The 24794-nt window shown below is 46.2% G+C and overlaps 1 protein-coding gene across 1 annotated transcript in view; it reads right to left on the bottom strand.

Moving 5' to 3' along the window:
- Positions 1 to 24794, bottom strand: part of LOC147097342 (dual oxidase 2-like) — a 145559-nt gene that overhangs the window by 42167 nt on the left and 78598 nt on the right. The window contains 5 exon segments of the mRNA XM_085972000.1: positions 383 to 445; positions 447 to 474; positions 2928 to 3165; positions 17749 to 17885; positions 18647 to 18822. Coding sequence (XP_085828126.1) covers positions 383 to 445; positions 447 to 474; positions 2928 to 3165; positions 17749 to 17885; positions 18647 to 18822 — 642 coding nt within the window.

Consider the following 24794-nt stretch of genomic DNA (forward strand, 5'->3'; position numbering starts at 1 on the left):
GGAAACTCTTTTTTATCTGGCACCAACGGGACCGGCGTGGTGCCGGTTTATCAAAAAGTCCGGATTACAGAAAGTTATAGTTAAAAGGTACGAGAGCTCTGTACACAGCAACAAATCCAGGCTTCCCTGTTGCTTAGCAACAGCTGCAGGAACCCCGGCCACAGACCAAGCGTCCCTGTTGCTTAGCAACAAGTGCACGAACCCCCGATTACACAGCCACAGATCCAGGAACGGCCACTAATATGAAGAAAAACTTAACTGAACCTACTCCTGAATTTTGCCGGTTAACCGAGATTTCCGGTTGTTTGGGTGCCGGTAAATCGAGAGTTTCCTGTATTATATAAATGCAAGTTCGTTCTTATTTTGTAATAGTTAAACTTACCCATCATCATACATTGCCTCTGGGAAGAGGCAGGCAAGAACACAGAGCGGGTTGGCAGAGAATATTGACTACGTGAGCTATACTGTGGAGAACTGCAAAAAAGTAAAATAAATGCGTTGTATAATTAAATGTAGTACAGTTCTGAGTTTCACAATCCATAACCAATAAGGGCTGAGTGATGCAGTGGATTAGACATTTTGTTTCTCACCACTGATCTAAATTCAGATCTAACTCAGATTGAGGGCAGCACGGTGGCATAGTGGTTAGCACTGTTGCCTCACAGCCCCAGAGACCCGGGTTCGAATCTGGCCTCGGATGACTGTCTGTGTGGAGTTTGCACATTCTCCCCGTGTTTGCGTGGGTTTTCTCCGGGTGCTCCGGTTTCCTCCCACAGTCCAAAGATGTGCGGATTAGGTTGATTGGCTATGATAAATTGACCCTTAGTGTTAGGGGGATTAAATACGTGGGGTTACGGGGATAGGGTGGGATATGTGTTGGTGTAGGTGTTACGGGGATCGGGTGGGATATGTGTCGGTGCAGGCTCGATGGGCCGAAATGGCCTCTATCTGCACTGTGGGGTTTCTGTGATTCTGTGATTCTGTGATGGGACGGAAGCTTCCTCTGTCCAATGGCTTTAATCATGTAAGGAACTCATCAAATTACTGGGATTACATAGATTACAGAATCTATGGCTCTGTGTTAAATATGCATTAAGGATGGGCATGGTAGCAAAGTGGTTATATTACTAGCCTAGTAATCCAGAGGTCTGGACTAATGATCCGGAGACATGAGTTCAAGTCCCACCACGGCAGCTGGGGAATTTAAACTCAGTGAATTAAATAAATCTGGAATAAAAAGCTAGTGTCAGTAATGGTGATCATGTAACTACTGGATTGTCGTAAAAACCCATCTGGTTCACTGAAGGAAATCTGCTGTCCTTACCCGGTCTGGCCTATATGTGCAATGTGGTTGACTCTTAACTGCCCTCTGAAATGGCCGAGCAAGCCACTCAGTTGGCTGAGCACCACCTTCTCAAGGGCAATTGCCAGCGATGCCCACATTCCGAGAATGAATAAAAAAGTAACTTTATTTAAGACAGAGCAGCTGAGCCATGCAGAGCCAATCAGTAGTTTGACTGACTGGGTGGCAGATTGGTCTCAGCTCCTCAAAGTGGGGAAGTGAAAAAAAGATCAGACATCCTAATTGCTATCCAGTGACCACTGCATTAAGTAAGTGTCTGTGTATATGTTAGGTAAGAACAGGATCAGATTTGACTGTGATGATCTTGGGGCCATTACATTCAAGCGCAATACTGCCCTCAACCAACATCCACACGCATGCGCCTTCTATTTGGAGTCACTGGAGCAGGAACCGTGGATGGCTTTGTCCCTCCCGATCACAGGTGCCGAGACCAATTGCAGCAACCCTTCTTCTGCCCCAGTTGAGATGAGCTAGTTTAGCACAGGCCAGGGATGGAGACTTGGGGGGAGAAATTCGGTATCGCCCCGTTTGGGGCGCGATTATCGGCCGTGCGCAAAGTTTAGCACCTGGCGCTAATTATCGCCTCCGACGGCAAACTTGGCTTTTATCGCCCCTGGAGGTGATTGGAGTGCTAAATCAGGCGCTACACACCTCTCTTAAGGCGCAAAGGCCGAGTAGTGAGGCGCTACCTCAGAGTGTTGGCGAAGCTCATGTGATGTCAGTCAGCAATGGAACACAGACACACTGGCGCCGGCCAGTTCTTAAAGGGGAGGGTCTATCTTGCTCTCCATCCACATCCTGCTCATTGCAGCCTTGAATCTCGGCCAGGAGAGACCTGTACATCAAATCTGCTGGAAAGAACAATGGAGAGACCCAGGGAAAGAGCTCAGAGTGCAGCCCCCATAGTCTCTTCTAAATCGATACAAGGAAGGGCAAATCAAAATGAACCTGCAAAGTACTGTTCAGTACCCAAAACTCCTTCACACAGCGTTGAATCTCTCCAGAAGGGTGTCTCTCTCTCTCTCTCTCTCTCTCTCTCTCTCTCTCTCGCTCTCTCAGTATGCGTAGTGCAAAAATGTTACCTTTAAATAGTGCTCCCCCAGTCCCTTCCTGATTGCAAAACGCTCCCCTCAACCTGTTGTTGCTAGCGGCAGGCGGTAAGGCAGGGGGTGCCACTCAATATCCGGTCCAGGGCGCTACCAGGGCATTGCGCACTCGACTGACGTCACGATCTGCCGGCGCAGAAGATTGTGGCGGTAGTGTTTAGCGCTGCCGTAAAATGTCTAGTTAATTTTGTGAGCGGCGCAAACATCGCCGTGCCCGGGCGCTAGTTGCTTTGCGCCCCATTAGCGCCCTCTTAAGGCGCTACCGGGAGGCGCAAACAACTGAATTTTTCCCCCTTGGACCCTTCTGTCCTGTTTGGTCAGTTTCATGTTGGCCACTTCCACACTGGTAATTAACGACTGAGACATTGGGCTAGCTTTGTCGATGTTCCTTTTAAACAGAGGTTGCTGTCAGCAGGGTCTCCATTGACCGGTATGCCCAGTATTAAAACATCTCTCACCCGAGAATAAGGCAGCAGCCATTGCGACCCAACGATGGAAGTCAACGGCGGAATCAAAGGGAATGTAACGATTGAGGAACGTTTCACGCAGGACAGTGATGAGGTTCCGGCACATGGTGAGAAGGATGTAGGAGTACATGAACGAGACAGGGGCTGCTGATCCCCGGGCAATGATGAGACCAGCTCTTGTGGTCTGAGGCACCCCAGAGTGTTCTCTTAAGACCGCATAATCTGAAGAGAAAGGGTGCAATTATCAACTTGTCGCAGACAATGAATTTATTCACCACAGTTCAACATGTACAAGACATCATCTGTTTATCTAACTGCCAATATAAATAATTGATTAAGCGATAGTTTTTTGTCTGTTTTTTTGTTTTTCATACAGACCCCAGCATCTGCAACATTTCACCCCTTGTGACCCCACCTCATTGTTCTTTGATGTAATGTTTTCCTGACTGACCTGTTTGGACACCATTTACACCTTTGATTGCTGTGACTATCTCTCTGCCAAGGTGTGATAAATGGCAGTTAGAAAGATTACCTGTAAACATCTGACATTATTCTCTGACTATATAAGCTGTGTTTTTATGCATCTCTACAATTCACCTGACGAAGGAGCAGCGCTCCGAAAGCTTGTGTTTTCAAATAAAGCTGTTGGACTATAACCTGGTGCTGTGTGATTTCTTACATTTGTCCACCCCAGTCCAACACCGGCATCTCCACACCATTAAAACATCTTCACAGCCAATGAATTTAAATATAGTCATTGTTGTTACACAGGCAAATATGGAAGCCAATATGTGCACACCAAGATCCCAAAAGCAGCAAGTGTGATGAATGATTAGTTAATCCATTTTGGTAGCGTGGGTTGAGAGATTAATTTATTCACCACAGTTCAACCTGTTCAAAATATTATACCCGTTTACATAATCAGCAATATAAATAATTGATTAAGAGAGAGCCCCACCAACTACTACACTTGTGAATGGCTGTTTCAAAAAGTGTGCTGCCTTCCTTTAGGAACTTATGTTGGTTTTCAAGTTAATTCAGGGTTTTGAGTAATTTCGGTCGATTACCATTGTGTGCTGCCACCTAGTGGATATTTGGTACCTAGCAAGTGCAGTAAAGTGCAGTAAAGTAAGTGCTGTAAAGTAAATTGCTGTACATCACAAGACCTGCAGCTCGACACATGGTCTTGGAAGTTATTTTCTTGTTACGCTTCGGCCTTGGACACGATTTGTCTGTAAGTACTTGAGAATGTTATAGATGATTAGTGTACACTATATTTTGCAGAAAATGTTTAGTTTGTAACCTTTCTCTGTAAGCAAACTTACACAGCTAGCCGTGAATTGCTCGCTCTTTGCATCTAGCTGGTTAACTTGTAGCTGTATTTTGATGCACTATGTACAGGGCTAATTTAAAGTGAATGTAAGAGAATGCCTTTCAGTTTGCTAAATGTATATTCACAGTAAGCTGTGTTTTCACGTGTTTTGGTAAGTTACATGCCAAATGTACTGTGTTGCTCACGCTTACCTAAGTTTGTGTATGCATATCAGTTATGTGCTTGTGTACTAATGTATGCTTCCACTTCTGTATTGTATTTCAGTTTCACAATAAGAATCTTTCAGTAAAGTTTACAAGAAAAGTCAAGCCTTGTGATTTTTATGGGAAGATGTCAAGTTGTTAGCTACCTGTCTAGCTCTGCATAGGAACGCGCTGCAAGGGCAGAATAGTGAAAAGACAACAGCACAGCGGGCTCAAGCACAAGAAGATACCACCCAGCTACCATGAGTCTACGCTCAGGAAGACAATATACCATAGAGGACGTCGACCAGCCAACCGAGAAGCATGAGCCTCTTCGAGCAAATGATGCCAAGTCACAGTCCTCTAAAGCATCCTCTAGATCATCTCGGCGGTCCAGCAGACCATCGTCATCGACAGCTTCTGCAGCCGCCAAAGCACATGCCAAGGCAAAAGCTGCCCAGGCTCAATTGTCCTTCGCTGAAAAAGAAGCTAGTGTGATGAAGCAGAGAGCTGACCTCGACGCTAGTGTGATGAAGCAGAGAGCTGACCTCAATGCCAGTCTCCACATTCTCCAAAGCCAGAGAGCTGCCGTTGCCGCTGAAGCTGCAGCTTATGAAGAAGGTGAGGAGAACGAAGGCGGGGAGCACAGCCATGAACCATATGTTCCAGAACAGCCCCTCAGTCCAGTGCAACGTACAAGTGAGTATGTCCAACAACACTCCAAATTGTTCTTCAAGGAAACATCTAGGTATCTCGACGCAGAACCAGCTACTCACCACAGTAACAAACAGCCTGTTTTCGGAGATACTGAGCTTAAAAGAGAAGAAGCAAGTAAGACTTACCTGCAGAGACCTCCACAGCACTCGGCCAATCCAGCCAAGCAGTCCTTACCCGAGCCACAAGGTGCACAAGACCTCGCTAGGTACCTCATCCGCCGAGAATTGTTAAGTTCAGGTCTTCTAGAATTTGATGACCATCCTGAAAATTATTGGTCATGGAAAGCGTCCTTCCTGAGTACCACCAAGGACTTGAATCTGTCAGCCAGAGAAGAACTAGATTTGATGACAAAGTGGCTCAGAGCTGAGTCGTCAGAACAGGCGAGGAGAATTCGCTCAGTGCACGTCCGCAATCCCACAGCAGGCCTCAACCTGGCTTGGCAACGTCTCGAAGACTGTTATGGGACGCCAGAAGTCATTGAACACGCACTGCTTAAGAAGATTGAGGACTTTCCGAAGCTAACCAACAAAGATAATGTCAAGCTTTGAGAACTGGGTGACATTCTCCTCGAACTGGAGTGTGCTAAGGGAGAAGGTTACCTGACAGGCCTCTTGTATTTGGATACAGCTTGTGGGGTAGACCCAATAGTGGAAAAGCTCCCCTACAACCTTCAAGAGGAATGGATAGCTAAGGGATCCAAGTACAAGGAGGACTACGGAGTGGCATTTCCTTCCTTCTCTCTCTTCTCCAGGTTCGTCCAACAACAGGCAAAGGTGAGGAATGATCCAAGTTTCACTTTCTCCACCTCCAGCAGTTACACTCCTTCGAGAACAGAGAAACCCACAAAGAACAGCAACAAAGCCTCTGAGCATGCACAAAACAGATGTTCCAGCCGAACCCTCAGTCAACCAATCCAGTTCTGCTGGGAATAAAGTGGATGACCCAGATCGTCAGTGTCCAATACACAAGAAGCCCCACCCACTCAAAAAGTGTCGAAGCTTTAGAGGCAAGCCTATTGATGAGCGCAAATCATACCTGAAAGAGAATTGCATCTGCTTCAGGTGATGTGGGTCGACTATGCACATGGCAAAAGACTGCAAGGCGACAATCAAGTGCTTCGAGTGCAACAGTGAAAAACACATTGCAGCCCTGCATCCAGGTCCTCCTCCTTCGACCATCGTGAGTGCTGCGGTTGACAAAGAGGATAGCGGGGAGCAAAGCGAAAGCGCATCTTCTTCAGTCACCTCCAAGTGTACAGAGGTTTATGGAAATGCAAGCAGCCCACGCTCATGCTCCAAAATCTGCTTGGTTAAAACGTATCCTGCAGGGAGGAAGGAGAAGGCAATCAAGATGTGTGCAGTGCTTGATGAGCAAAGTAACAAGTCTCTAGCGAAGACAGAATTCTTCAATCTCTTTGAAGTCAAGGCCAGCGCAGCTCCGTACATGCTAAAAACCTGTTCAGGGACAACAGAGACTACGGGTAGGAGAGTTGGCAACTTCATGATCGAGTCCATGGATGGGAAACTACAGCTTCCCCTCCCCACCTTAATTGAATGTGACATGATGCCAGATGATAGGATGGAAATTCCCTCCCCAGAGGTCGCACGCCATCAGCCCCACCTACAGTCAGCTGCCAACAAGATTCCAGCTGTGGACCCGGACGCTCCAATCCTCCTGCTCTTGGGAAGAGACATCTTAAGGGTGCACAAGATGCGTGAGCAAATCAACGGGCCCCACAATGCTCCTTATGCACAGCGGCTTGACCTGGGATGGGTCTTCGTGGCTGGAGTTTGCCTGGGAACAGTCCACAAACCAGCGGATGTCAACATCTATAAAGCAAACGTGTTGCACAATGGTCGCACATCCTGTCTCAGCCCATGCCCAAACAGGATCCAGGTAAAGGAAGACTACGATGGCATGACGCAGCATCATAGGTCAACCTCCTCTGCCTGTGAGGAAGAGGCAGGCCTCACTGTGAGCACAGACAGCCTAGGATGCTCAGTGTTTGAAAGGTCCAAGGATGATGACAAGCCAGCACTATCCATGGACGACAAAGCTTTCCTAACCATCAATGCCCTGAGGAGGTTTCTCTCAATCCGTGGTCCAGCCAAACTGCTCCGCTCCGACAGAGGGACTAACTTCGTGGGTGCCTGTAAGGAGTTGGACATCCACACGGATAATGCAGCGGTAAGAAGCTACCTCCAAAAGAAAGGGTGCACGTGGGTGTTTAACCCCCCGCATTCATACCACATGGGTGGTTCATGGGAGAGGCTCATCGGTGTTGCCAGGCGTATTCTGGATGCTATGCTGCTTCGGACGGGACCCACTCATCTCACACATGATGTCTTGAGCACTCTCATGGCTGAAGTCATGGCGATCATGAATGCAAGACCCCTGGTGCCGGTGTCCACCGACCCAGACATGCCTGCAGTCCTCACCCCAGCGATGCTCCTGACTCAAAAGATGAGTGCTATTTCAGCCCCCTCTGGAAACGTCGACATGGCTGAGCTGCACGGGAAGCAGTAAAAGCAAGTCCAGTGTCTTGCAGACACTTTTTGGAAGAGATGGAGAGGAGAGGATTTGCCCACCCTAGAGAGCCGTAGGAAATGGACAGAAGACAAGCCAAATGTCAAAGTGGGAGATGTTGTCTTGCTGAAAGACAGCCAAGCACACAGAAATGAATGGCCAGTGGGACTGGTTGTCAAAACTCTGTCGAGCAGGGACAAGAGGGTCCGCAAGGTGGAGGTGAAGATTGTCAAGGAGGGGACTGTCAGTGTTTCTGAGGCCAGTCTCAGAGATCGTAGTCCTCCTTTCTGAAGAAACCTAGAGAAAGGATTCTGAGTATGTTTGCAGCCAAAGGACGTTTTCTTTAGGTTTTATTTTGTATCTGTAGTGGTACAATGGAATTGTACTAAGCGGGGAGTGTGCTGCCTTCCTTTAGGAACTTATGTTGGTTTTCAAGTTAATTCAGGGTTGAGTAATTTCGGTCGATTCCCATTGTGTGCCGCCACCTAGTGGATATTTGGTACCTAGCAAGTGCAGTAAAGTATGTGCTGTAAAGTAAATTGCTGTACATCACAAGACCTGCAGCTCGACACATGGTCTTGGAAGTTATTTTCTTGTTACACTTCGGCCTTGGACACTATTTGTCTGTAAGTGCTTGAGAATGTTATAGATGATTAGTGTACACTATATTTTGCAGAAAATGTTTAGTTTGTAACCTTTCTCTGTAAGCAAACTTACACAGCTAGCCGTGAATTGCTCGCTCTTTGCGTCTAGCTGGTTAACTTGTAGCTGTATTTTGATGCACTATGTACAGGGCTAATTTAAAGTGAATGTAAGAGAATGCCTTTCAGTTTGCTAAATGTATATTCACAGTAAGGTAAGCTGTGTTTTCACATGTTTTGGTAAGTTACATGCCAAATGTACTGTGTTGCTCACGCTTACCTAAGTTTGTGTATGCATATCAGTTATGTGCTTGTGTACTAATGTATGCTTCCACTTCTGTATTGTATTTCAGTTTCACAATAAGAATCTTTCAGTAAAGTTTACAAGAAAAGTCAAGCCTTGTGATTTTTATGGGAAGATATCAAGTTGTTAGCTACCTGTCTAGCTCTGCATAGGAACGCGCTGCAAGGGCAGAATAAAAAGTGATCAGGTACAAAAATTTAAAAGGCTAATTGAAGGCGTCCTTCTTTTCTTCGAATCTTTTACATCCACCCAAACAGTCAAATGAAGTCTCACTAATGTCTTGTCCCAAGGACAGCACCTCCGACAGTGCAGCACTCCCTCGGTACTGCACTGGTGTGTCAGCCTGGATTATGCGTTCAAGTCGTGGAGAAGGGCTTGAACCCCACAAGCTTTTGATTCAGAAGTGAGAGTGCTGCCAACCCCTCAATGTGACATGTTCTGATATGCTAAAGCGCTGTTGCCTAGCGATCCCCTCTTTAATAGAGAAGCCATACAAAACATGTCTATAACATGTCTTTTATTGTAACACATTATGGATAAATCCGAAAGACAACATTGTGGAGATGATCAGCTGCATTTAAATAATTATCTTTCAATCCCTAGCCAGCCTGTAGGTTCAGGCAACCTAGGGACAACCTGCTGCTTTATATTTTAATAAATCCCTTTGTTCTCACAAAATTGTGTTCAGACTCTACCTGAGCCTGGTAATGAGTAAAGGGTAGGGCACCCATGACAGTGTGGTGTGAGCGAAATATTAAAAAAAACACACTAAGGATCAAAGAGTCCCAAGACAAGGATTAAACTCTGGAGGTGACTGGAAATTCGGAAAATTCACTTTTCAGAAATGTTACCAATATAAATTAACTTAAAAAAACTTAGACTGGCTGTCAGGAAATAAATGGTGCAGTTAAAAAAAAAAGGTTAGCAAAGATGAAAGACGTCCTTATTGAAGCCCAAGTGTGGGAGTACAATTACAGTACAAATGTATTACATTTTGTTATTATCCATTTTCTGTCCTCCTCTCCAGAACGGCCTCTCAACTCTGCATGACTTCCTTCAACGAGGAACATAGATGCGTTCCATTTAAAACAGGTTTTCGAAAATGTGTCGCCCCATTAGCATTGAACAGAAGGTATGCCAATGGAGATAAGAGGGATGTGTGACAGCCCACTGGGCGCTGCACATTGCAAGAGCGACGCATCATACCTTGGGATTTGCATCCAAGGCATGACACTTCGCTGTTGCGGTGTGCTGCACCCAATGTGTTAACACACCTAGACAAGGCATACCTTAAAAGGTGGAAGAATGAAACAACAGGCCCCTTCATACCCAACATGCAAGCACCTGGTTGGGGAGATTACAGGCTAACGAAGAGACGGCTTAATTAGTAAAAAGAATTGATCAGTTCAAATGAATAAAAATACATGTATCTAACCAAATGTCACCATTTAAAGTCTTTGCATCCAAAATTCTGATCTGACCATGGGCGGATTGCCAGATGTGGGACTGGAAAATGGGGCGAGACCCGGTTCTGCCGGGAGCCCTTCTGTTTACGGGAGCGATAGATTTTCCAATCGGGGAGGGGCAAGGGCAATTATTCTGCCCACCTCCCCAGCCCCCTCAAGGCAATGGGCTGGATTTTGTGATTGGAGGCGGGACTGCTGCTTGTCGTGTCAATGTCCCGCCTCCATCCTCGCCTGACCATTCAGAGGGATTTTCCCCTGATTGAGCTTGTTAAGTCCGCCCGGCGGGCTCAGCAAGCCAATTAGGGAGGAAGTCACTGACAGAACATGTCAACGTCAGACGTGCTATCTGTCAAGACTTCTTGAAAGAAGAAATGACAGCGATTGACAGCTCTGTGAAGCTGTCAAACACTGACACTCTCTTGAGTTTGATTCGTTTTTGTGGTGAGGACTGAAAAAACATTGTAAAAAAGTAAATTTCAGATGTCTGATGGATTGGAGGGTCCATCAGCCATTACCTGAAATTGACAAGGTGGATGTCCGCTCTCCCGATCCAGCACGGCTAAAGGCTACAGAAGTAAAGAAAGGTAAGTGAACACTTTTTTAAACTTATCACTCACCTTGCATACTTACCACTCCACACTTGCACCCATCACTCACCTCTACACCTTACTACCAGGTGCCTCCGACCACCGCAGACCTCCTCCACAACTCCTTCAACCCGGCGGGGTTCTCCGAGGTCGGGAAGCCTTCACCTGTAAAGGTAAAATGGCACTAATCCCTTTTTCTGCCTGTTAACTACCTGTTAACAGGCAGTTAAAAGGATTACAAGCCTTTCCCGCCTCCAGGAGACGGGACCCGAAGCTACACATCCTCCCGCCACCTAGCAAAAGGGCATGGAGGCGGGATGGGGACGGGTTAGCCACCCGCCCCCAATTTCTCCGATTTTACGTGCTGTCCCGCCTCCATGCACGCCTCCTCAGGGCTTGGAAAATCCAGCCCAATGTGTCTGGAGCAGATCTCAGGTTAATACAAGGAATGCTGCCCAGTACCTTTTTTAAGGCCTCCGTGGAATGCTGAAAGCTGGCATGAGTCTTGCCACAAAACTTATGCAACCAAAGATAATCAATCCTGGAGGGAATTAATTAATTTTTATAAAAAAGCCCCGACAGCTCCAGTGGGAGGAGAAGCTGCATTTTGGCTGACCCCTTCTAGGGACTCTCTTACATCCTCAGAATGGTGTGACGCTACTCTGATTTAGTTTCTGGTAGATCATAGTGGGTGCTATTTATGAGCGTGGGCCTCCCACCCCGAGGCTGCGAGTTCGCCAGCCGTGGCGAGTCCGGTGCAGCCGGAGCAGACAGCGGCCTCAAACCCTGCTCACGTCTTCATCCCGCCTCCTCCAAGTGATTTTGCCCTGATGGGGCTTGTTGTTAAGCCCCGCTCTGTGAGGTTCCCGGCCAATTAAAAGGAAGCGGGTCTGATGACGTCATCTGATGACGCGTCATCAGCCGGTTTCCTTAAAGGGGCCATGTCCACATTCATTTTGACAGGTATGCTGTCAGTGTTCTACAGCATTCAGGTCCAATGGGCGGAAGAGACCGCCCCAGGACACCAACACATAAGAACATAAGAAATAGGAGCAGGAGTAGGCCAATCGGCCCCTCGAGCCTGCTCCACCATTCAATAAGATCATGGCTGATCTGATCCTAACCTCAAATCTTCTATCACTCTCCATCCACCCGAACCCACGTGATCTCCCGGGACTGGCGAAAAACCAGATAAAAAACCCAATGGCCAATTTGGGAGAAAAAATCTGGGAAATTCCTCTCCGACCCATCTAGGCGGTCGAAACTCGTCCAGGAAATCACTCTGTCCCTATATTTTCTACAGTACTTACCTTCTGTAAAGACGATCTCCACCCCAGCCAGGAACAGGAATAAAACCATCTCCTGAAATCTAACACAGAATTAGAACACAAGAAGTAGGAGCAGAACCAGGCTACACGGCCCCTGGGCCCGCTCCACTACCCACAGGGCCATGACCATTCCGAACCTAGACTCATGTCCAATTTCCTGCCCGCTCCCCGTAACCCTTAATTCCCTTTACTTCTAGGAAACTATCTATTTCTGTTTTAAATTTATTTAATGATGTAGCTTCCACAGCTTTCTGGGGCAGCAAATTCCACAAACCTACTACCCTCTGAGTGAAGAAGTTTCTCCTCATCTCAGTTTTGAAAGAGCAACCCCTTATTCTAAGATTATGCCCCCTAGTTCTAGTTTCACCCATCATTGGGAACATCCTCACCGCATCCACCCGATCAAGCCCCTTCACAATCTTATATGTTTCAATAAGATCGCCTCTCATTCTTCTGAACTCCAATGAGTAGAGTCCCAATCTACTCAACCTCTCCTCATATGTCCACCCCCTCATCCCCGGGATTAACCAAGTGAACCTTCTTTGTACTGACTCGAGAGCAAGTATGTCTTTTCTTAAGTATGGACACCAAAACTGTATGCAGTATTCCAGGTGCGGTCCCACCAATACCTTGTATAACTGCAGCAATACCTCCCTGTTTTTATATTCTATCCCCCTAGCAATAAAAGCCAACATTCCATTGGCCTTCTTGATCACCTGCTGCACCTGCATACTAACTTTTTGAGTTTCGTGCACCAGGACCCCCAGATCCCTTTGTACTACAGTACTTTCCAGTTTCTTGCCATTAAGATAATAACTTGCTCTATGATTTTCCCTGCCAAAGTGCATAACCTCACACTTTCCAGTATTGTATTCCATCTGCCAAATCTCTGCCCACTTACTTAGCCTGTCTATGTCCCTTTGCAGGTTTTTTATGTCCTCCTCACTCACTACTTTCCCTCCCATCTTTGTATCATCTGCAAACTTTGATATGTTACACTCGGCCCCCTCCTCCAAATCGTTAATATAGATTGTAAAGAGTTGGGGACCCAGCACTGACCCCTGCGGAACACCACTAGTTACTAATTGCCAGTCTGAGAACGAACCATTTATCCCAACTCTCTGCTTTCTGTTAGAGAGCCAATCCTCCACCCACGCCAGAATATTACTCCCAATCCCGTGATTTTTTATCTTGAGCAATAATCTTTTGTGTGGCACCTTGTCAAATGCCTTTTGGAAGTCTAAATACACAACGTCCACTGGTTCCCCTTTATCCACCCTGTATGTTACTTCCTCAAAGAACTCAAGCAAATTTGTCAAACATGACTTCCCCTTCATGAAACCATGCTGAGTTTGTCCTATTAAATTATGTTTATCCAAATGTCCCGTTACTGTCTCCTTAATAATGGACTCTAACATTTTACCAAACACAGATGTTAGGCTAACAGGTCTATAGTTTCCAGCCTTTTTAAATAAGGGTGTTACATTAGCAGTTTTCCAATCTGCCGGGACCTTTGTTGAGTCCAGGGAGTTTTGGAAAATTATTACCAATGCATCCACAATCCCTAACGCCACTTCCCTCAAGACCCTAGGATGTAAGCCATCAGGTCCAGGGGATTTATCCGCCTTGAGTCCCATTATTTTACCAAGTACCACTTCCTTAGTGATTTTAATCGTATTTAGCTCCTCCCCCCCCCTAGAGCCCCCTGTTTGTCCAGTGTTGGGATATTCTTAGTGTCCTCTACCGTAAAGACTGATACAAAATATTTGTTCAGCGTTTTTGCCATCTCCACGTTTCCCACCATTAATTTCCCGGTCTCATCCTCTAAGGGACCAACATTTACTTTAGCCACCCTTTTTCTTTTTATATAACTATAGAAACTTTTGCTATCTGTTTTTATATTTTTTGCTAATTTACTTTCATAATCTATCTTCCCTTTCTTAATCAATCTTTTAGTTATTTTTTGCTGTCTTTTAAAGACTTCCCAATCTTCTATCCTCCCACTAGATTTGGCTACCTTATATGCTCTTGTTTTTAGTCGGATACAATCCTTAATTACTTTACTTAGCCACGGATGGCTATCTTTTCTTTTACACCCTTTTTTCCTCAGTGGAATATATATTTTTTGGAAGTTGTAAAATAACTCCTTAAATGTACACCACTGATCATGCACCGTCTTACCCTTTAATCTATTTTCCCAGTCCACTCTAATCATTTCCGCTCTCATACCTTCATAGTCTCCTTTATTCAAGCTCAGCACACTTGTTTGAGATCCAACCTTCTCACCCTCTAATTGAATATGGAATTCAGCCATGTTATGGTCACTCATTCCAAGGGGATCCTTTACTAGGACATTTTTAATTAATCCTGTCTCATTACACAGGACCAAATCACAGCCTGGTTACACGTTGCACAGGAGGGCACAAGCAGGGATGTTGTCAGGAGGACCTGGGTGCTGTGGCGCAAACCTTTCAATGATCTCAGTAGATCACGAAATGTTACTGCGAAGCCACACTCAACCTCATCCTGCTCTGCCACTCATCACATCCCCATCACTCTGCCTTCCCTACCCTACTTCTGCACATCCTTACACCAACTTACCTTGCAGCTCCACCCATCCCTCTCTATCTACATTATCACTTCCCCATCTCACTAGCCACCCCTCACACTCACCCTCATCCTAGTCCAATCATTCAAACTAACAACACACAATGGTAGGCACTTGTGTGCTTTAGCCAATGTTCGTGTAACGTTTCTGTTAATGTGTTATCAAGCATTGAAGTCTTTATTTTCAACACTTTGCATTCTTGGACAGATCTGTGTGCACTTTTGGAAGTGGCTTAGTGAGTTGCAGTGAATGGTGAGACACAAGGGAACACCCCTCCCCAATAGTGATGAGTGTGAAAGGGATGGCTTGGACATTGTAGGGATGCTTTATGGTGTTGGTGTGGGGTGGTGCCAACCTGGTGCATCATGTGGCAGCCAGGGTGTAGTGTTAAGTGAAGTAAATCTGGCCAAGGTGAGGCCATCGCTGGCGTCCCGGGCAGCAATGTGGTCGGGTGATGATGCCCTGTGTCCTGTGCAGCATCAGTTGATTGCGGAGAAGGTTGGTGTTGTCGTTGGTGTTGGTGTGCCTGGTGCTGCTGGTGTTGGGGCTGATCATGTTGGGATTCTGAGGACCAAGGTGAGATTTTTTCAAGGGCTCCGATGATGATGGAAATAATGGCAGGTGAAGTTGTGATGACAGAAGCGATCTGTCAAAGGTGAGAGAGGTTGTTCCAATGAGGTGACGCTGGATAGAGAGTTTACTCCAAATACTTGCAAGCTGCATAAAGCTCAATCTGTCTTTCAAATGGAGTAAGCAACAGCTTCTAATCTTGGCAAGTGAAGAACTGTGAAATGGGAGCTTTCATAGACCATTTGGAGCTGTCAGGTTAGTAAGTCATTCCATGCAGACACAACACCCGACCTACGTACCTGACGTGATCTCCGCGCTCCAGGAAACTCGTGGGAAAGCTGGTAAAATGGTAAGTACATGGTAAAATGGTGCTTAACTACCTTTTAACAAGCTTTTAACTATCTAAATTGGCTGACCCGCCGCTTGGTGTCGGTTCTGTTCAGGGATGACAGACCAGACACTTGGGAAACTGGCAAGGAGGCGGGTTTACAGCGGGATACTGACACGCTGTCAATCTTTTTGATTTTGACAGCGGACCCGCCTGCAAACCCGCACACTGAGCGGCCCAAGTGTGCAGATGAGTCAGTCCCTTAGTAGGGGGCCAGCTCCACTTAACTTCCGCTAGTGGAGTGACCCCGTCATTCTTTCGGGCTCTATGCTTTGTTATAAAGTGTATAGCAATTGCATAGAATTACACAGAATGTACAGCACAGATACAGGCCATTTGGCCCAACAGGTATATGCTGGTGTTTATGCTTGGTGTTATGCATCTACAAGGCACAAGTAAAGGGTGTAATGGAATACTCTCCACTTGCCTGGATGAGTGCAGCTCCAACAACACTCAAGAAGCTCGACACCATCCAGGACAAAGCAGCCCGCTTGATTGGCACCCCATCCACCACCTTAAACATTCACTCCCTCCAACACCGGTGTACCGTGGCTGCAGTGTGCACCACCTACAAGATGCACTGCAGCAACTCACCAAGGCTTCTTCGGCAGCTCCTCCCAAACCCGCGACTTCTACCACCTAGAAGGACAAGGGCAGCAGGCGCATGGGAACACCACCACCTCCAAGTTCCCCTCTAAGTCACACACCATCCTGACTTGGAAGTATATCGCCGATCCTTCATCGACGCTGGGTCAAAATCCTGGAACTCCCTCCCTAACAGCACTGTGGGAGCACCTTCACCACACGGACTGCAGCGGTTCAAGAAGGCGGCTCACCACCACCTTCTCAAGGGGCAATTAGGGATGGGCAATAAATGCTGGCCTTGCCAGCGACGACCACATCCCATAAACAAATAAAAAAAATGCTCCACACGAGACTCCTCCCACCCTACTTCACCTTACCCTATCAGCATATTCTTCTATTCCTTTCTCCCTTATGTACTATCTAGCTTCTCCTTAAATGCATCTATGCTATTCACCTCCCCCCACCCCAAGTGGAAACATCTTCCCCACGTCTACCCTATCTTCATCATTTTGAAGACCTCTATTAGGTCACCCTTTAATTGCTTACTCTTTACTTACTCTGTTTGGTTTTTCTTCCTTATGAAGGAAACCCTGTTCATTTTGCCACGTTTCTGTCCTTCAATACCGGGGGTAACAAATTAATAATAGATATCAAATCTAAAAATACCAGGTTCCGACTTAATAAAAATGTCCATTGACATACTTTACCTCCACTGCTACTTCTACCGTTTCAGTCAACTGGTGACTCAATTAAATGGTGAATTTAACTTTGGTTTTACCGTCCACCGCGTGTAGTGGGCAAATTGCATGAACACCAACGCACTCGCGATAAGCAGTGGGGACTGCACTAATTGACATGAATCTTGTCATTCATGTGGAAATGACTTATGAAATAATACTGGGTGGCCTGCTGGTGGCGCTGTCCAGGGAGAGTATAAATACTCAGGCACAGGCCCAGCTTGCTCAGGACATTCTTTAACAGGAACTAGTGGAGGACACAACTAGATCTCCATGTTGAAAAACAGTTGATTAAAACTTTGTTTAATGCTTAGACCAAGTGCCTAGTCGTTTTCTTACATCATTAATATTTAACAAAAATACTTTTTCATTGTTCCTGGCAGTACTGCTCTTCATTGAAAGGTTTCTCAAGCGTTGCGCTAAATTCAGATGAAGCAGGCATTTCACCTATTTAATCTCAGCCTTCTTGAATACCATCTTGTGGTGAAACAAAAATTATTAATACTTTAAAATATGATAGGCATAACTTTTACCAATTTCGAATTTTAGGAATGAGAAGCCCTTTTCTCTTCTTTTTTGGTATAGAGATAAGGCAAGTCGCAGAGGGAAGTCTAACAAGAAGATTATCAAACCCGAGACCAAATTGAACTTGCCCAGCTTTCTCAAGGTAAACGCCATATTGATTGTTGAGCTCTCTGTCCCCTTTATAGACCAGATCCATGCGATGTGAACCCCCCACCCCACAACTTGCAAACTTAAGAAACTTCAATTTATTATTTTTTGTTGTTGTTAAAGTGGCCATTGGGAGTCGACAGAACATCTGAACAACAGCCAGCTCACCGCTTCATTTCCACCTCTTCCCCAGTAATTCTTCTGGGCTGTAGAAGCGGCCGACTTCAACCTTTGAAATATTCTGGGTCCTGGAAGATGTTGACTACTTCTCCTGATTAGAGTGCCACCTTTCTCCCAGTCAGAAACTGACAGTAAGTGCACACAAAAGGTAATCAGAAGTAAATATACGATATTTGTAACAGTATTAGTCAGATCTTAATCATTACATTAGTGACTATCATGTATTGATGTCCCCTAGTTTTAGACTCCCCACAAGTGAAAACAACTTCTCTACAGCTACCCTATCAAACCCCCATCATAATTTTATTCTCAACACCATCACCGCCCCACCCCCCCCCCCCAATTAATGATTGCTCCATGAGATCTGTGATAATTTAACTATTTTAGGAAATAAGTTCTGAGCATACACAATCTCCTGCATATAATCGTGAGAAAAAAGTTCTCGTCAATTCATGGTTATTAGTTTCTGGTGGCAGATGTACAAAATTGACTCAAACTGACTCATCGGACAGCACCCACTCCACCAAAAACTGGACTGTCTGGTTGAAAACTAAAACAGACTAATTACCTATTTCTGATAAAGATACCAAGCCTGAGAGGAGTGTAAACGCTTTTCCAAGGACACAAAATCAAGGAGGATATTAGTCAACATTATGAAGATGCTTGATAGAGTTGGGGTCAGGTCATTGATTTGGCGACTGAGACAACAGGTCCGACCCTAAACCTAACCCTTAAAATAAATAAATCTGCACATTATGTTATCCCACTGTAAACCCTGATTGCAATGGCTGTGAAATGGCAATTCCTGGTTTGCATTTGCTATTTACAAGTTTAGCATTTAATAGTTATTAACGGTCTAATAGATTTTTGATACAGTTTTGCTGACCTTTCATATTGAGATGAGAGAGCTCCAACTCGGTGTAGTGATCTCGGAACAAGTAATGAAAATCCTCCCACATTAACTCCTCTTTGTCTTCGAATCCTGCATCTTTGAACATTAACTCCATCACCTCCTGTATCTGTGCTTTTGACAAGCAATCGTTAGAGATCTCGATGAACGACCTAAAACATGACAAGGTAGACAACACTTGTATCAATCTAACGAAATTAGTACTCCCATGAATCTTCATTTTCCAGCAAGCAGTTAGGAAGGCAAATGGTATGTTGGCCTTCATTGCAAGAGGATTTGAGTACAGGAGCAAGGATGTCTTACTGCAGTTCTACAGGGCCTTGGTGAGACCACACCTGGAGTACTGTGTGCAGTTTTGGCCTCCTTACCAAAGAAAGGATATACTTGCTGATGTAAGAAAACTACTAGGCACTTGGTCTAAGCGTTAAACAAAGCTTTAATCAACTGTTTTACAACATGGAGATCTAGTTGTGTCCTTCGCTAGTTCCTGTTGAAGAATGTCCTGAGCAAGCTGGGCCCATGCCCGAGTATTTATACTCTCCCTGGACAGCGCCACCAGCAGGCCACTCAGTATTATTTCATAAGTCATTTCCACATGAATGACAAGATTCATGTCGCTTGCCATAGAGGGAGTGCAGCGAAGGTTCACCAGACTGATGGGGGCACGTTGGAGGCGGGACTGCTGCTTGTCGGGTTTTAGTCCCGCCTCCATCGACTTGTAACCTTACCCACGCTATTTTCCCTTGATTGACCTTGTTAAGCCCGCCCAGCGGGCTCAGCAGGCCAATTAAGGGAAAGCCGATGAAGGGAAAGAACGTCAGCGTATGACGTTTCAGATGTCAAAAATTTTTGACAGATGAACTGTCATCGTTTGACAGCTTTGAGAAGCTGTCAAACACAGACATTCTCTGTTGTTTGGTGAGTTCTTGTACTCAAGGCTCACCAAACCTATTTGCTGAGCAGAAAGCAGATGGCTGTTGCCTCGGAGAACGCAGCAGCCATTCTGTCATCTCTGCCGTGGAGATGCCGGAGCCTTCGGATCCCCAACGATTGAAGCCTGCAGGAAGAAACAAAGGTAAGTAAACTTTTTCTAAGGCTTTTCACTCACCTCACATACTTACCTTGCCACACTTGCACCCATCACTCATCACTCATCTCCACAGCGCACTTTTGGACCCCTCTCACCCCCGCAGACCCACTGTTCGCCTCGCTGACCCTGGCGGGGTTTCCCGACGTCGGGAAGCCCGCACCCCTGTTGGAAAAATGGGGATAATCCTCTTAACTGCCTGTTAACTACCTGTTAACAGGCAGTTAATTGGCACTAATCCCCTTCCCGCCTCGAGGAGATGGGACCCAGTGCGGGTTGGGTACCGCCTCCTGGGAAGATGTCACGGAGGCAGGTTGGGGGCGGGATGGGCACCCGCCCCCAGATTCTGCCATTTTCCCGGCCGTCCCGTCTCCAAACCCGCCTCCCCAGGGTTGGCAAAATCGCCCCCGTACATATCAGCACTGGGTGCGTGTGTAGGTGGGGGGGGGGTGGAATGGCGGGGGGGTTGGGGGGGATGGGGGAAGGGGCTGGTTGCTATCTCTGTTATTTAGGAAGCACAATTTGTGGATGAAAACAAATCCCAAAATGGCGGATTTAAAAAAAATGGAACTCTTTTTATTATGTCCGTGAATGATTGAGACACGGACAGCAGGAGTTGAACAAAACAAGTCTTTACTGATTGAAGTCAATCGGGAAACTGAAACTAGAGGCTCACTAGCGCCTTTTATACAGGGGTGGTCACTGCCGGTACTGCAGTCTGAGACCAGTTATTCTCTTAAAGGTACATACACAACAATTCCTCCCCTTTTAGATAAACAGTACATAACATTCATTTAACAACTAAATGATAACTAATTACAATCACAATTACGGTCGCTAGATACATTGGTTAAGTTTAAGCAATTATAAGTTCAGTCTTTGAGGAGGCTTCCTGATTCTGTCTGGATAACGCCTCTTTGGGGTATCAGGTTCTTCTGGCAAGGTTGAGTCGGGATCAATGTCGTTGTTTGGTTCATCTGCTTCCAATATCACCGATTCTGCGGTAGCTGCAATTGGTACGTCGATTTCATTGCCAGGTGTATCAGATCGTGGTGTGGAGTTGACGTTTTCCAGTGACTCTAGAATCTGGTCAGCATGGCGTCTTACAATGCTCTCTCCAACGTCCACGGTATACATGAGAGGTCCTTGCCGTGTACAAATCGTTCCTGGCTGCCATTTCTCAGTGCGGTAGTCCCGGGCCAAAACTGGTTGACCTATCTTAAAACTCCTGGTCGGCCTTTCATTCATATTCTGAAACTGCCTGTTCTCCACATCTCTTCGGTCGTTTGGCTTAACCAAATCCAATCGGCATCGTAGTCTTCGATTGAAGAACATCATGGCTGGAGTTTGGTTGGTAACTGCATGTGTCGCATTCCGGTAGGCAAACAAGAAGTTGTCCACCTTGTGTTGTAGGGGTATATCTTCATTACACATTGCCTTGATAGCCTTCTTGAATGTTTGAACAAACCTCTCGGCCAATCCATTAGTGGCTGGATGATATGGGGCAGATGTGTAATGCTTAACACCATTGTTCTTTAAGAACCTCCGGAACTCTTCAGACACAAACTGTGGTCCATTGTCCAAGCAAATCTGTTCAGGCAGCCCATTCCTGGCGAATATGGTTCGTAAAACTGTGATAGTTTTTTCCGTGGTGGTTGAGGACATTTTTATTACCTCTGGCCACTTTGAATGTGCATCCACCGCAATTAAAAACATCGAGTCCATGAAGGGACCAGCAAAATCAATGTGCACCCTTTGCCATGGAGATGAGGGCCACTCCCATGGATGCAGAGGAGCTTGTGGTGGGGCGTTTTGGACCTTCTGGCATCCTGCACAGCTCTTAGTCATCTCTTCGATTTCTCTATCGATTCCCGGCCACCACACAAACGCTCTGGCTAAGTTCTTCATTTTTACCCCACCCAGATGACCCTCATGAAGCTCATTGAGCACTCTATCCATCAACTTAGGTGGAATTACTACTCTGGATCCACACATCAAGGTTCCTCTGCACACTGACAGCTGTTCTCTTCTCAGCGAGAATGCTGGCAGCAGTGGTTCGCCATGTGCTGGCCATCCCTTCACCGTTAAATCATAGACCCGTGATAGTGTCGGGTCATTCCGTGTTTCCTTTTCTATGTTTGCATTCGTCACAGGGAGACATTCGACTATGGTCGAGTGGAATAACTCCATTGGATCCACTGCAAGGTCTTCTTCTTCCACCGTCGGCAACAGTAGGCATGACAATCCATCAGCATTCCCATGCTGTTTAGTTCCTTTGTACTCGATGTCATATTGGTGTGCCCCTAGGAAAAGGGACCACCTCTGCAGCCGTTGTCATTATCGGTACGCCCTTCTGAGGGTTGAAAATGGAGACAAGAGGTTGATGATCGGTTAGTAGAGTAAATTTTTGACCGTGCAGGTAGTGATTGAACTTCTTCACCCCCCACACTAGGCTGAGGGCCTCTCTGTCAATCTGGGCGTAGTTACGCTCGGCAGAAGTTAACGAGCGTGACGCAAAAGCTATCGGTCTCTCTAAACCATCAAGGAATTTATGTGACAGTACCGCCCCAATGCCATAGGGAGACGCATGACACGCCAGTCTGATTGGCAGTGCTGGGTTGTAGTGAGCCAACACTTCTCTTGAAGTGATTAAGTCCTTACTCTTCTGAAAGGCCCGCTTACAGTCATTGCTCCATTTCCATGCTACTCCCGTTCGTAGCAGGGCGTTCAGTGGGTGCAGAATTGTCGACAAATTCGGCAAAAACTTATGATAGTAATTCACCAATCCGAGGAATGACCTCAGTTGCGACACATTTTCAGGCGCTGGGGCCTTAACAACCGCTTCAATTTTGTCAGGGGACTTATGTAACCCCTCTTCATCAATCATGTGGCCACAATACGATATCTGTTTCTTAAAAAACTCGCACTTGTGGCGGTTGGCTCGTAGCCCATGTTCTCATAGTCTAGTGAGCACCTGTTCTAGGTTGTTAAGGTGTTCACTGTCATCTTCACCTGTCACAAGGATGTCGTCCAAGTAACACTGAGTCCCCGGAATCCCTTGCAGGACTTGTTCCATCGCTCTTTGCCATATCGCCGGAGCTGATGCTACTCCGAATACCAATCGATGATACTGGTAAAGACCTTTGTGAGTGTTTATCGTGAGATACTTCCTAGAGGATTCTTCAACCTCCATCTGCAAATATGCTTGTGCTAGGTCAATTTTTGTAAAACGCTTCCCTCCAGACAGTGAGGCGAAGATGCCTTCTATCCTTGGAAGAGGATATTGTACTGTGTGAAGGACTGGGTTCACCGTCACCTTGAAATCCCCACAGATGCAAACCTTCCTTGGCTCCTCAGACTTATTGCTTAACGTTTTCTTCATGACAGGAACGATGGGTGTCGCCCACTCGCTCCAGTCGACCTTAGACAACACGTCTGCCTTCTCCAGATTCTCCAGCTCTGCCTCGACGGCTGGGCGAATTGCATATGGTACCGGTCTTGCTTTGAAAAACTTGGGAATTGCATTCTCTTCTATTTTTATCGAGGTGGTTACGCCTTTAAGAGTGCCCAGTTCTTGTTGAAATACCTCTTTGGCGTTAGCTAAGATTGTTGACAATCGTCCAGGAGTGACGTCGTCATCTTTTTTACCGTCCACCGTCATTGCATGAATGGAGTGCCAGTCTAAGCTTATCTTCCTGATCCATTCACGTCCCAATAACGGTGGTCCACCATTTTGCAGTATGTAGAGATACAATTTCTGTATTTTCTTGCCGTTGTATTTGACAGGCACCCTTATTTTTCCTCTGGGGTATACTTTTTGCCCCGTATACGTCATCAAGACGATGGATGTCTCTCTCAAGGGTATGTGTGAGAATAGCCGCTCGTAGTCTCGTCGATTCATGACGGTTAGCGCTGATCCTGTATCCAATTCCATTTTAACTTGGGACCCTGCTATCGTGAGGGTGACCCAAATGGTTCGATGATCCTCTTTTGCGATTACATTGTGAAGTTTGAGACAGCTTAGTCTCCTGTTCCCGGATTCACTATCACTCATCTGGTCTTCGGAACTACTGTCCGTCATCTTTTGTACTTTCTTGTACGGTTCCTTAGTAGCCTTTTTGTTGTTGCTGGTCTTCTTCCCAGACCTGCAAACTCGTGCAATGTGTCCCATCTTTCCGCATTGCCTGCATATTTTGTCTTTGGACCAGCAGTCCTTCTGGTCATGGTTAGTTCTGCCGCAGCGATAACATTTTGCAAATCCCCATGTCATTTCGTGGGTGCCGTATTCCTGTGGCTTTTGTTGAATTTCCGCAGCTCCCCTGGCTGCTGCTTCGTATGATCCTGCCACGCTGAAAGCCTTATCTAGCGTCAGCTCTTTTTCTGCGAGTAACTTCTTCTGTGTTCCTTCACTCAGGAGTCCACAGACAAATTTGTCCCGTAGGGTATCTGCCAGTCCTGCTCCGAACTGGCAGTGCTTTGATAGCTTGCGTAGTTCCGTAAGGTACTCAGCATTGCTCTCATCTTTATGCTGAGTTCTCCTGTGGAATTTAAATCTTTCTGCTATCAACAGCGGTGCAGGGTTTAGGTGTTCCTGTAGGACAGCAACAATTTCGTTAAAACTCTTAGCCTTCGGTTTGGCTGGAGTAATCAGCGCCCATGCCTTTTTCTCATCGGCTATTTCGTTTGCCTCACAATATACCTCGACTCTTTCCACATACGTGGTCCAGTCCTCTATTGTATTATCCAAGGCAGTGATACAGCCAGTCTTCGGCATCTTGAAAATCTAAAATGGCACCTCCCGCGCTTTGCCATCTTCCCCGATTTAACAAAATGGCGCCTCCCGCGCTTTGCCTTCTTCCCCGCTGATTAAGATGGCGCCTCCCGCGCTTTGCCTTCTTCCCCGCTGTTGCTAGCGCTGCTTTCTGCGGTTTCCGTTGTAACCTGCAGCTCCTCGCGGTTTCCTGTGCGTTTAATATTTCTTTTTTTTATTATTTTCCCGTTGTGGAACCACCCTGTGGGACTCTTGCCTCCCTCTTC

The sequence above is a fragment of the Somniosus microcephalus genome, chromosome 32 (assembly GCF_052327205.1).
Source record: "Somniosus microcephalus isolate GS21.2 chromosome 32, FLI_Smic_1.0, whole genome shotgun sequence".
Lineage (NCBI taxonomy): Eukaryota > Metazoa > Chordata > Chondrichthyes > Squaliformes > Somniosidae > Somniosus > Somniosus microcephalus.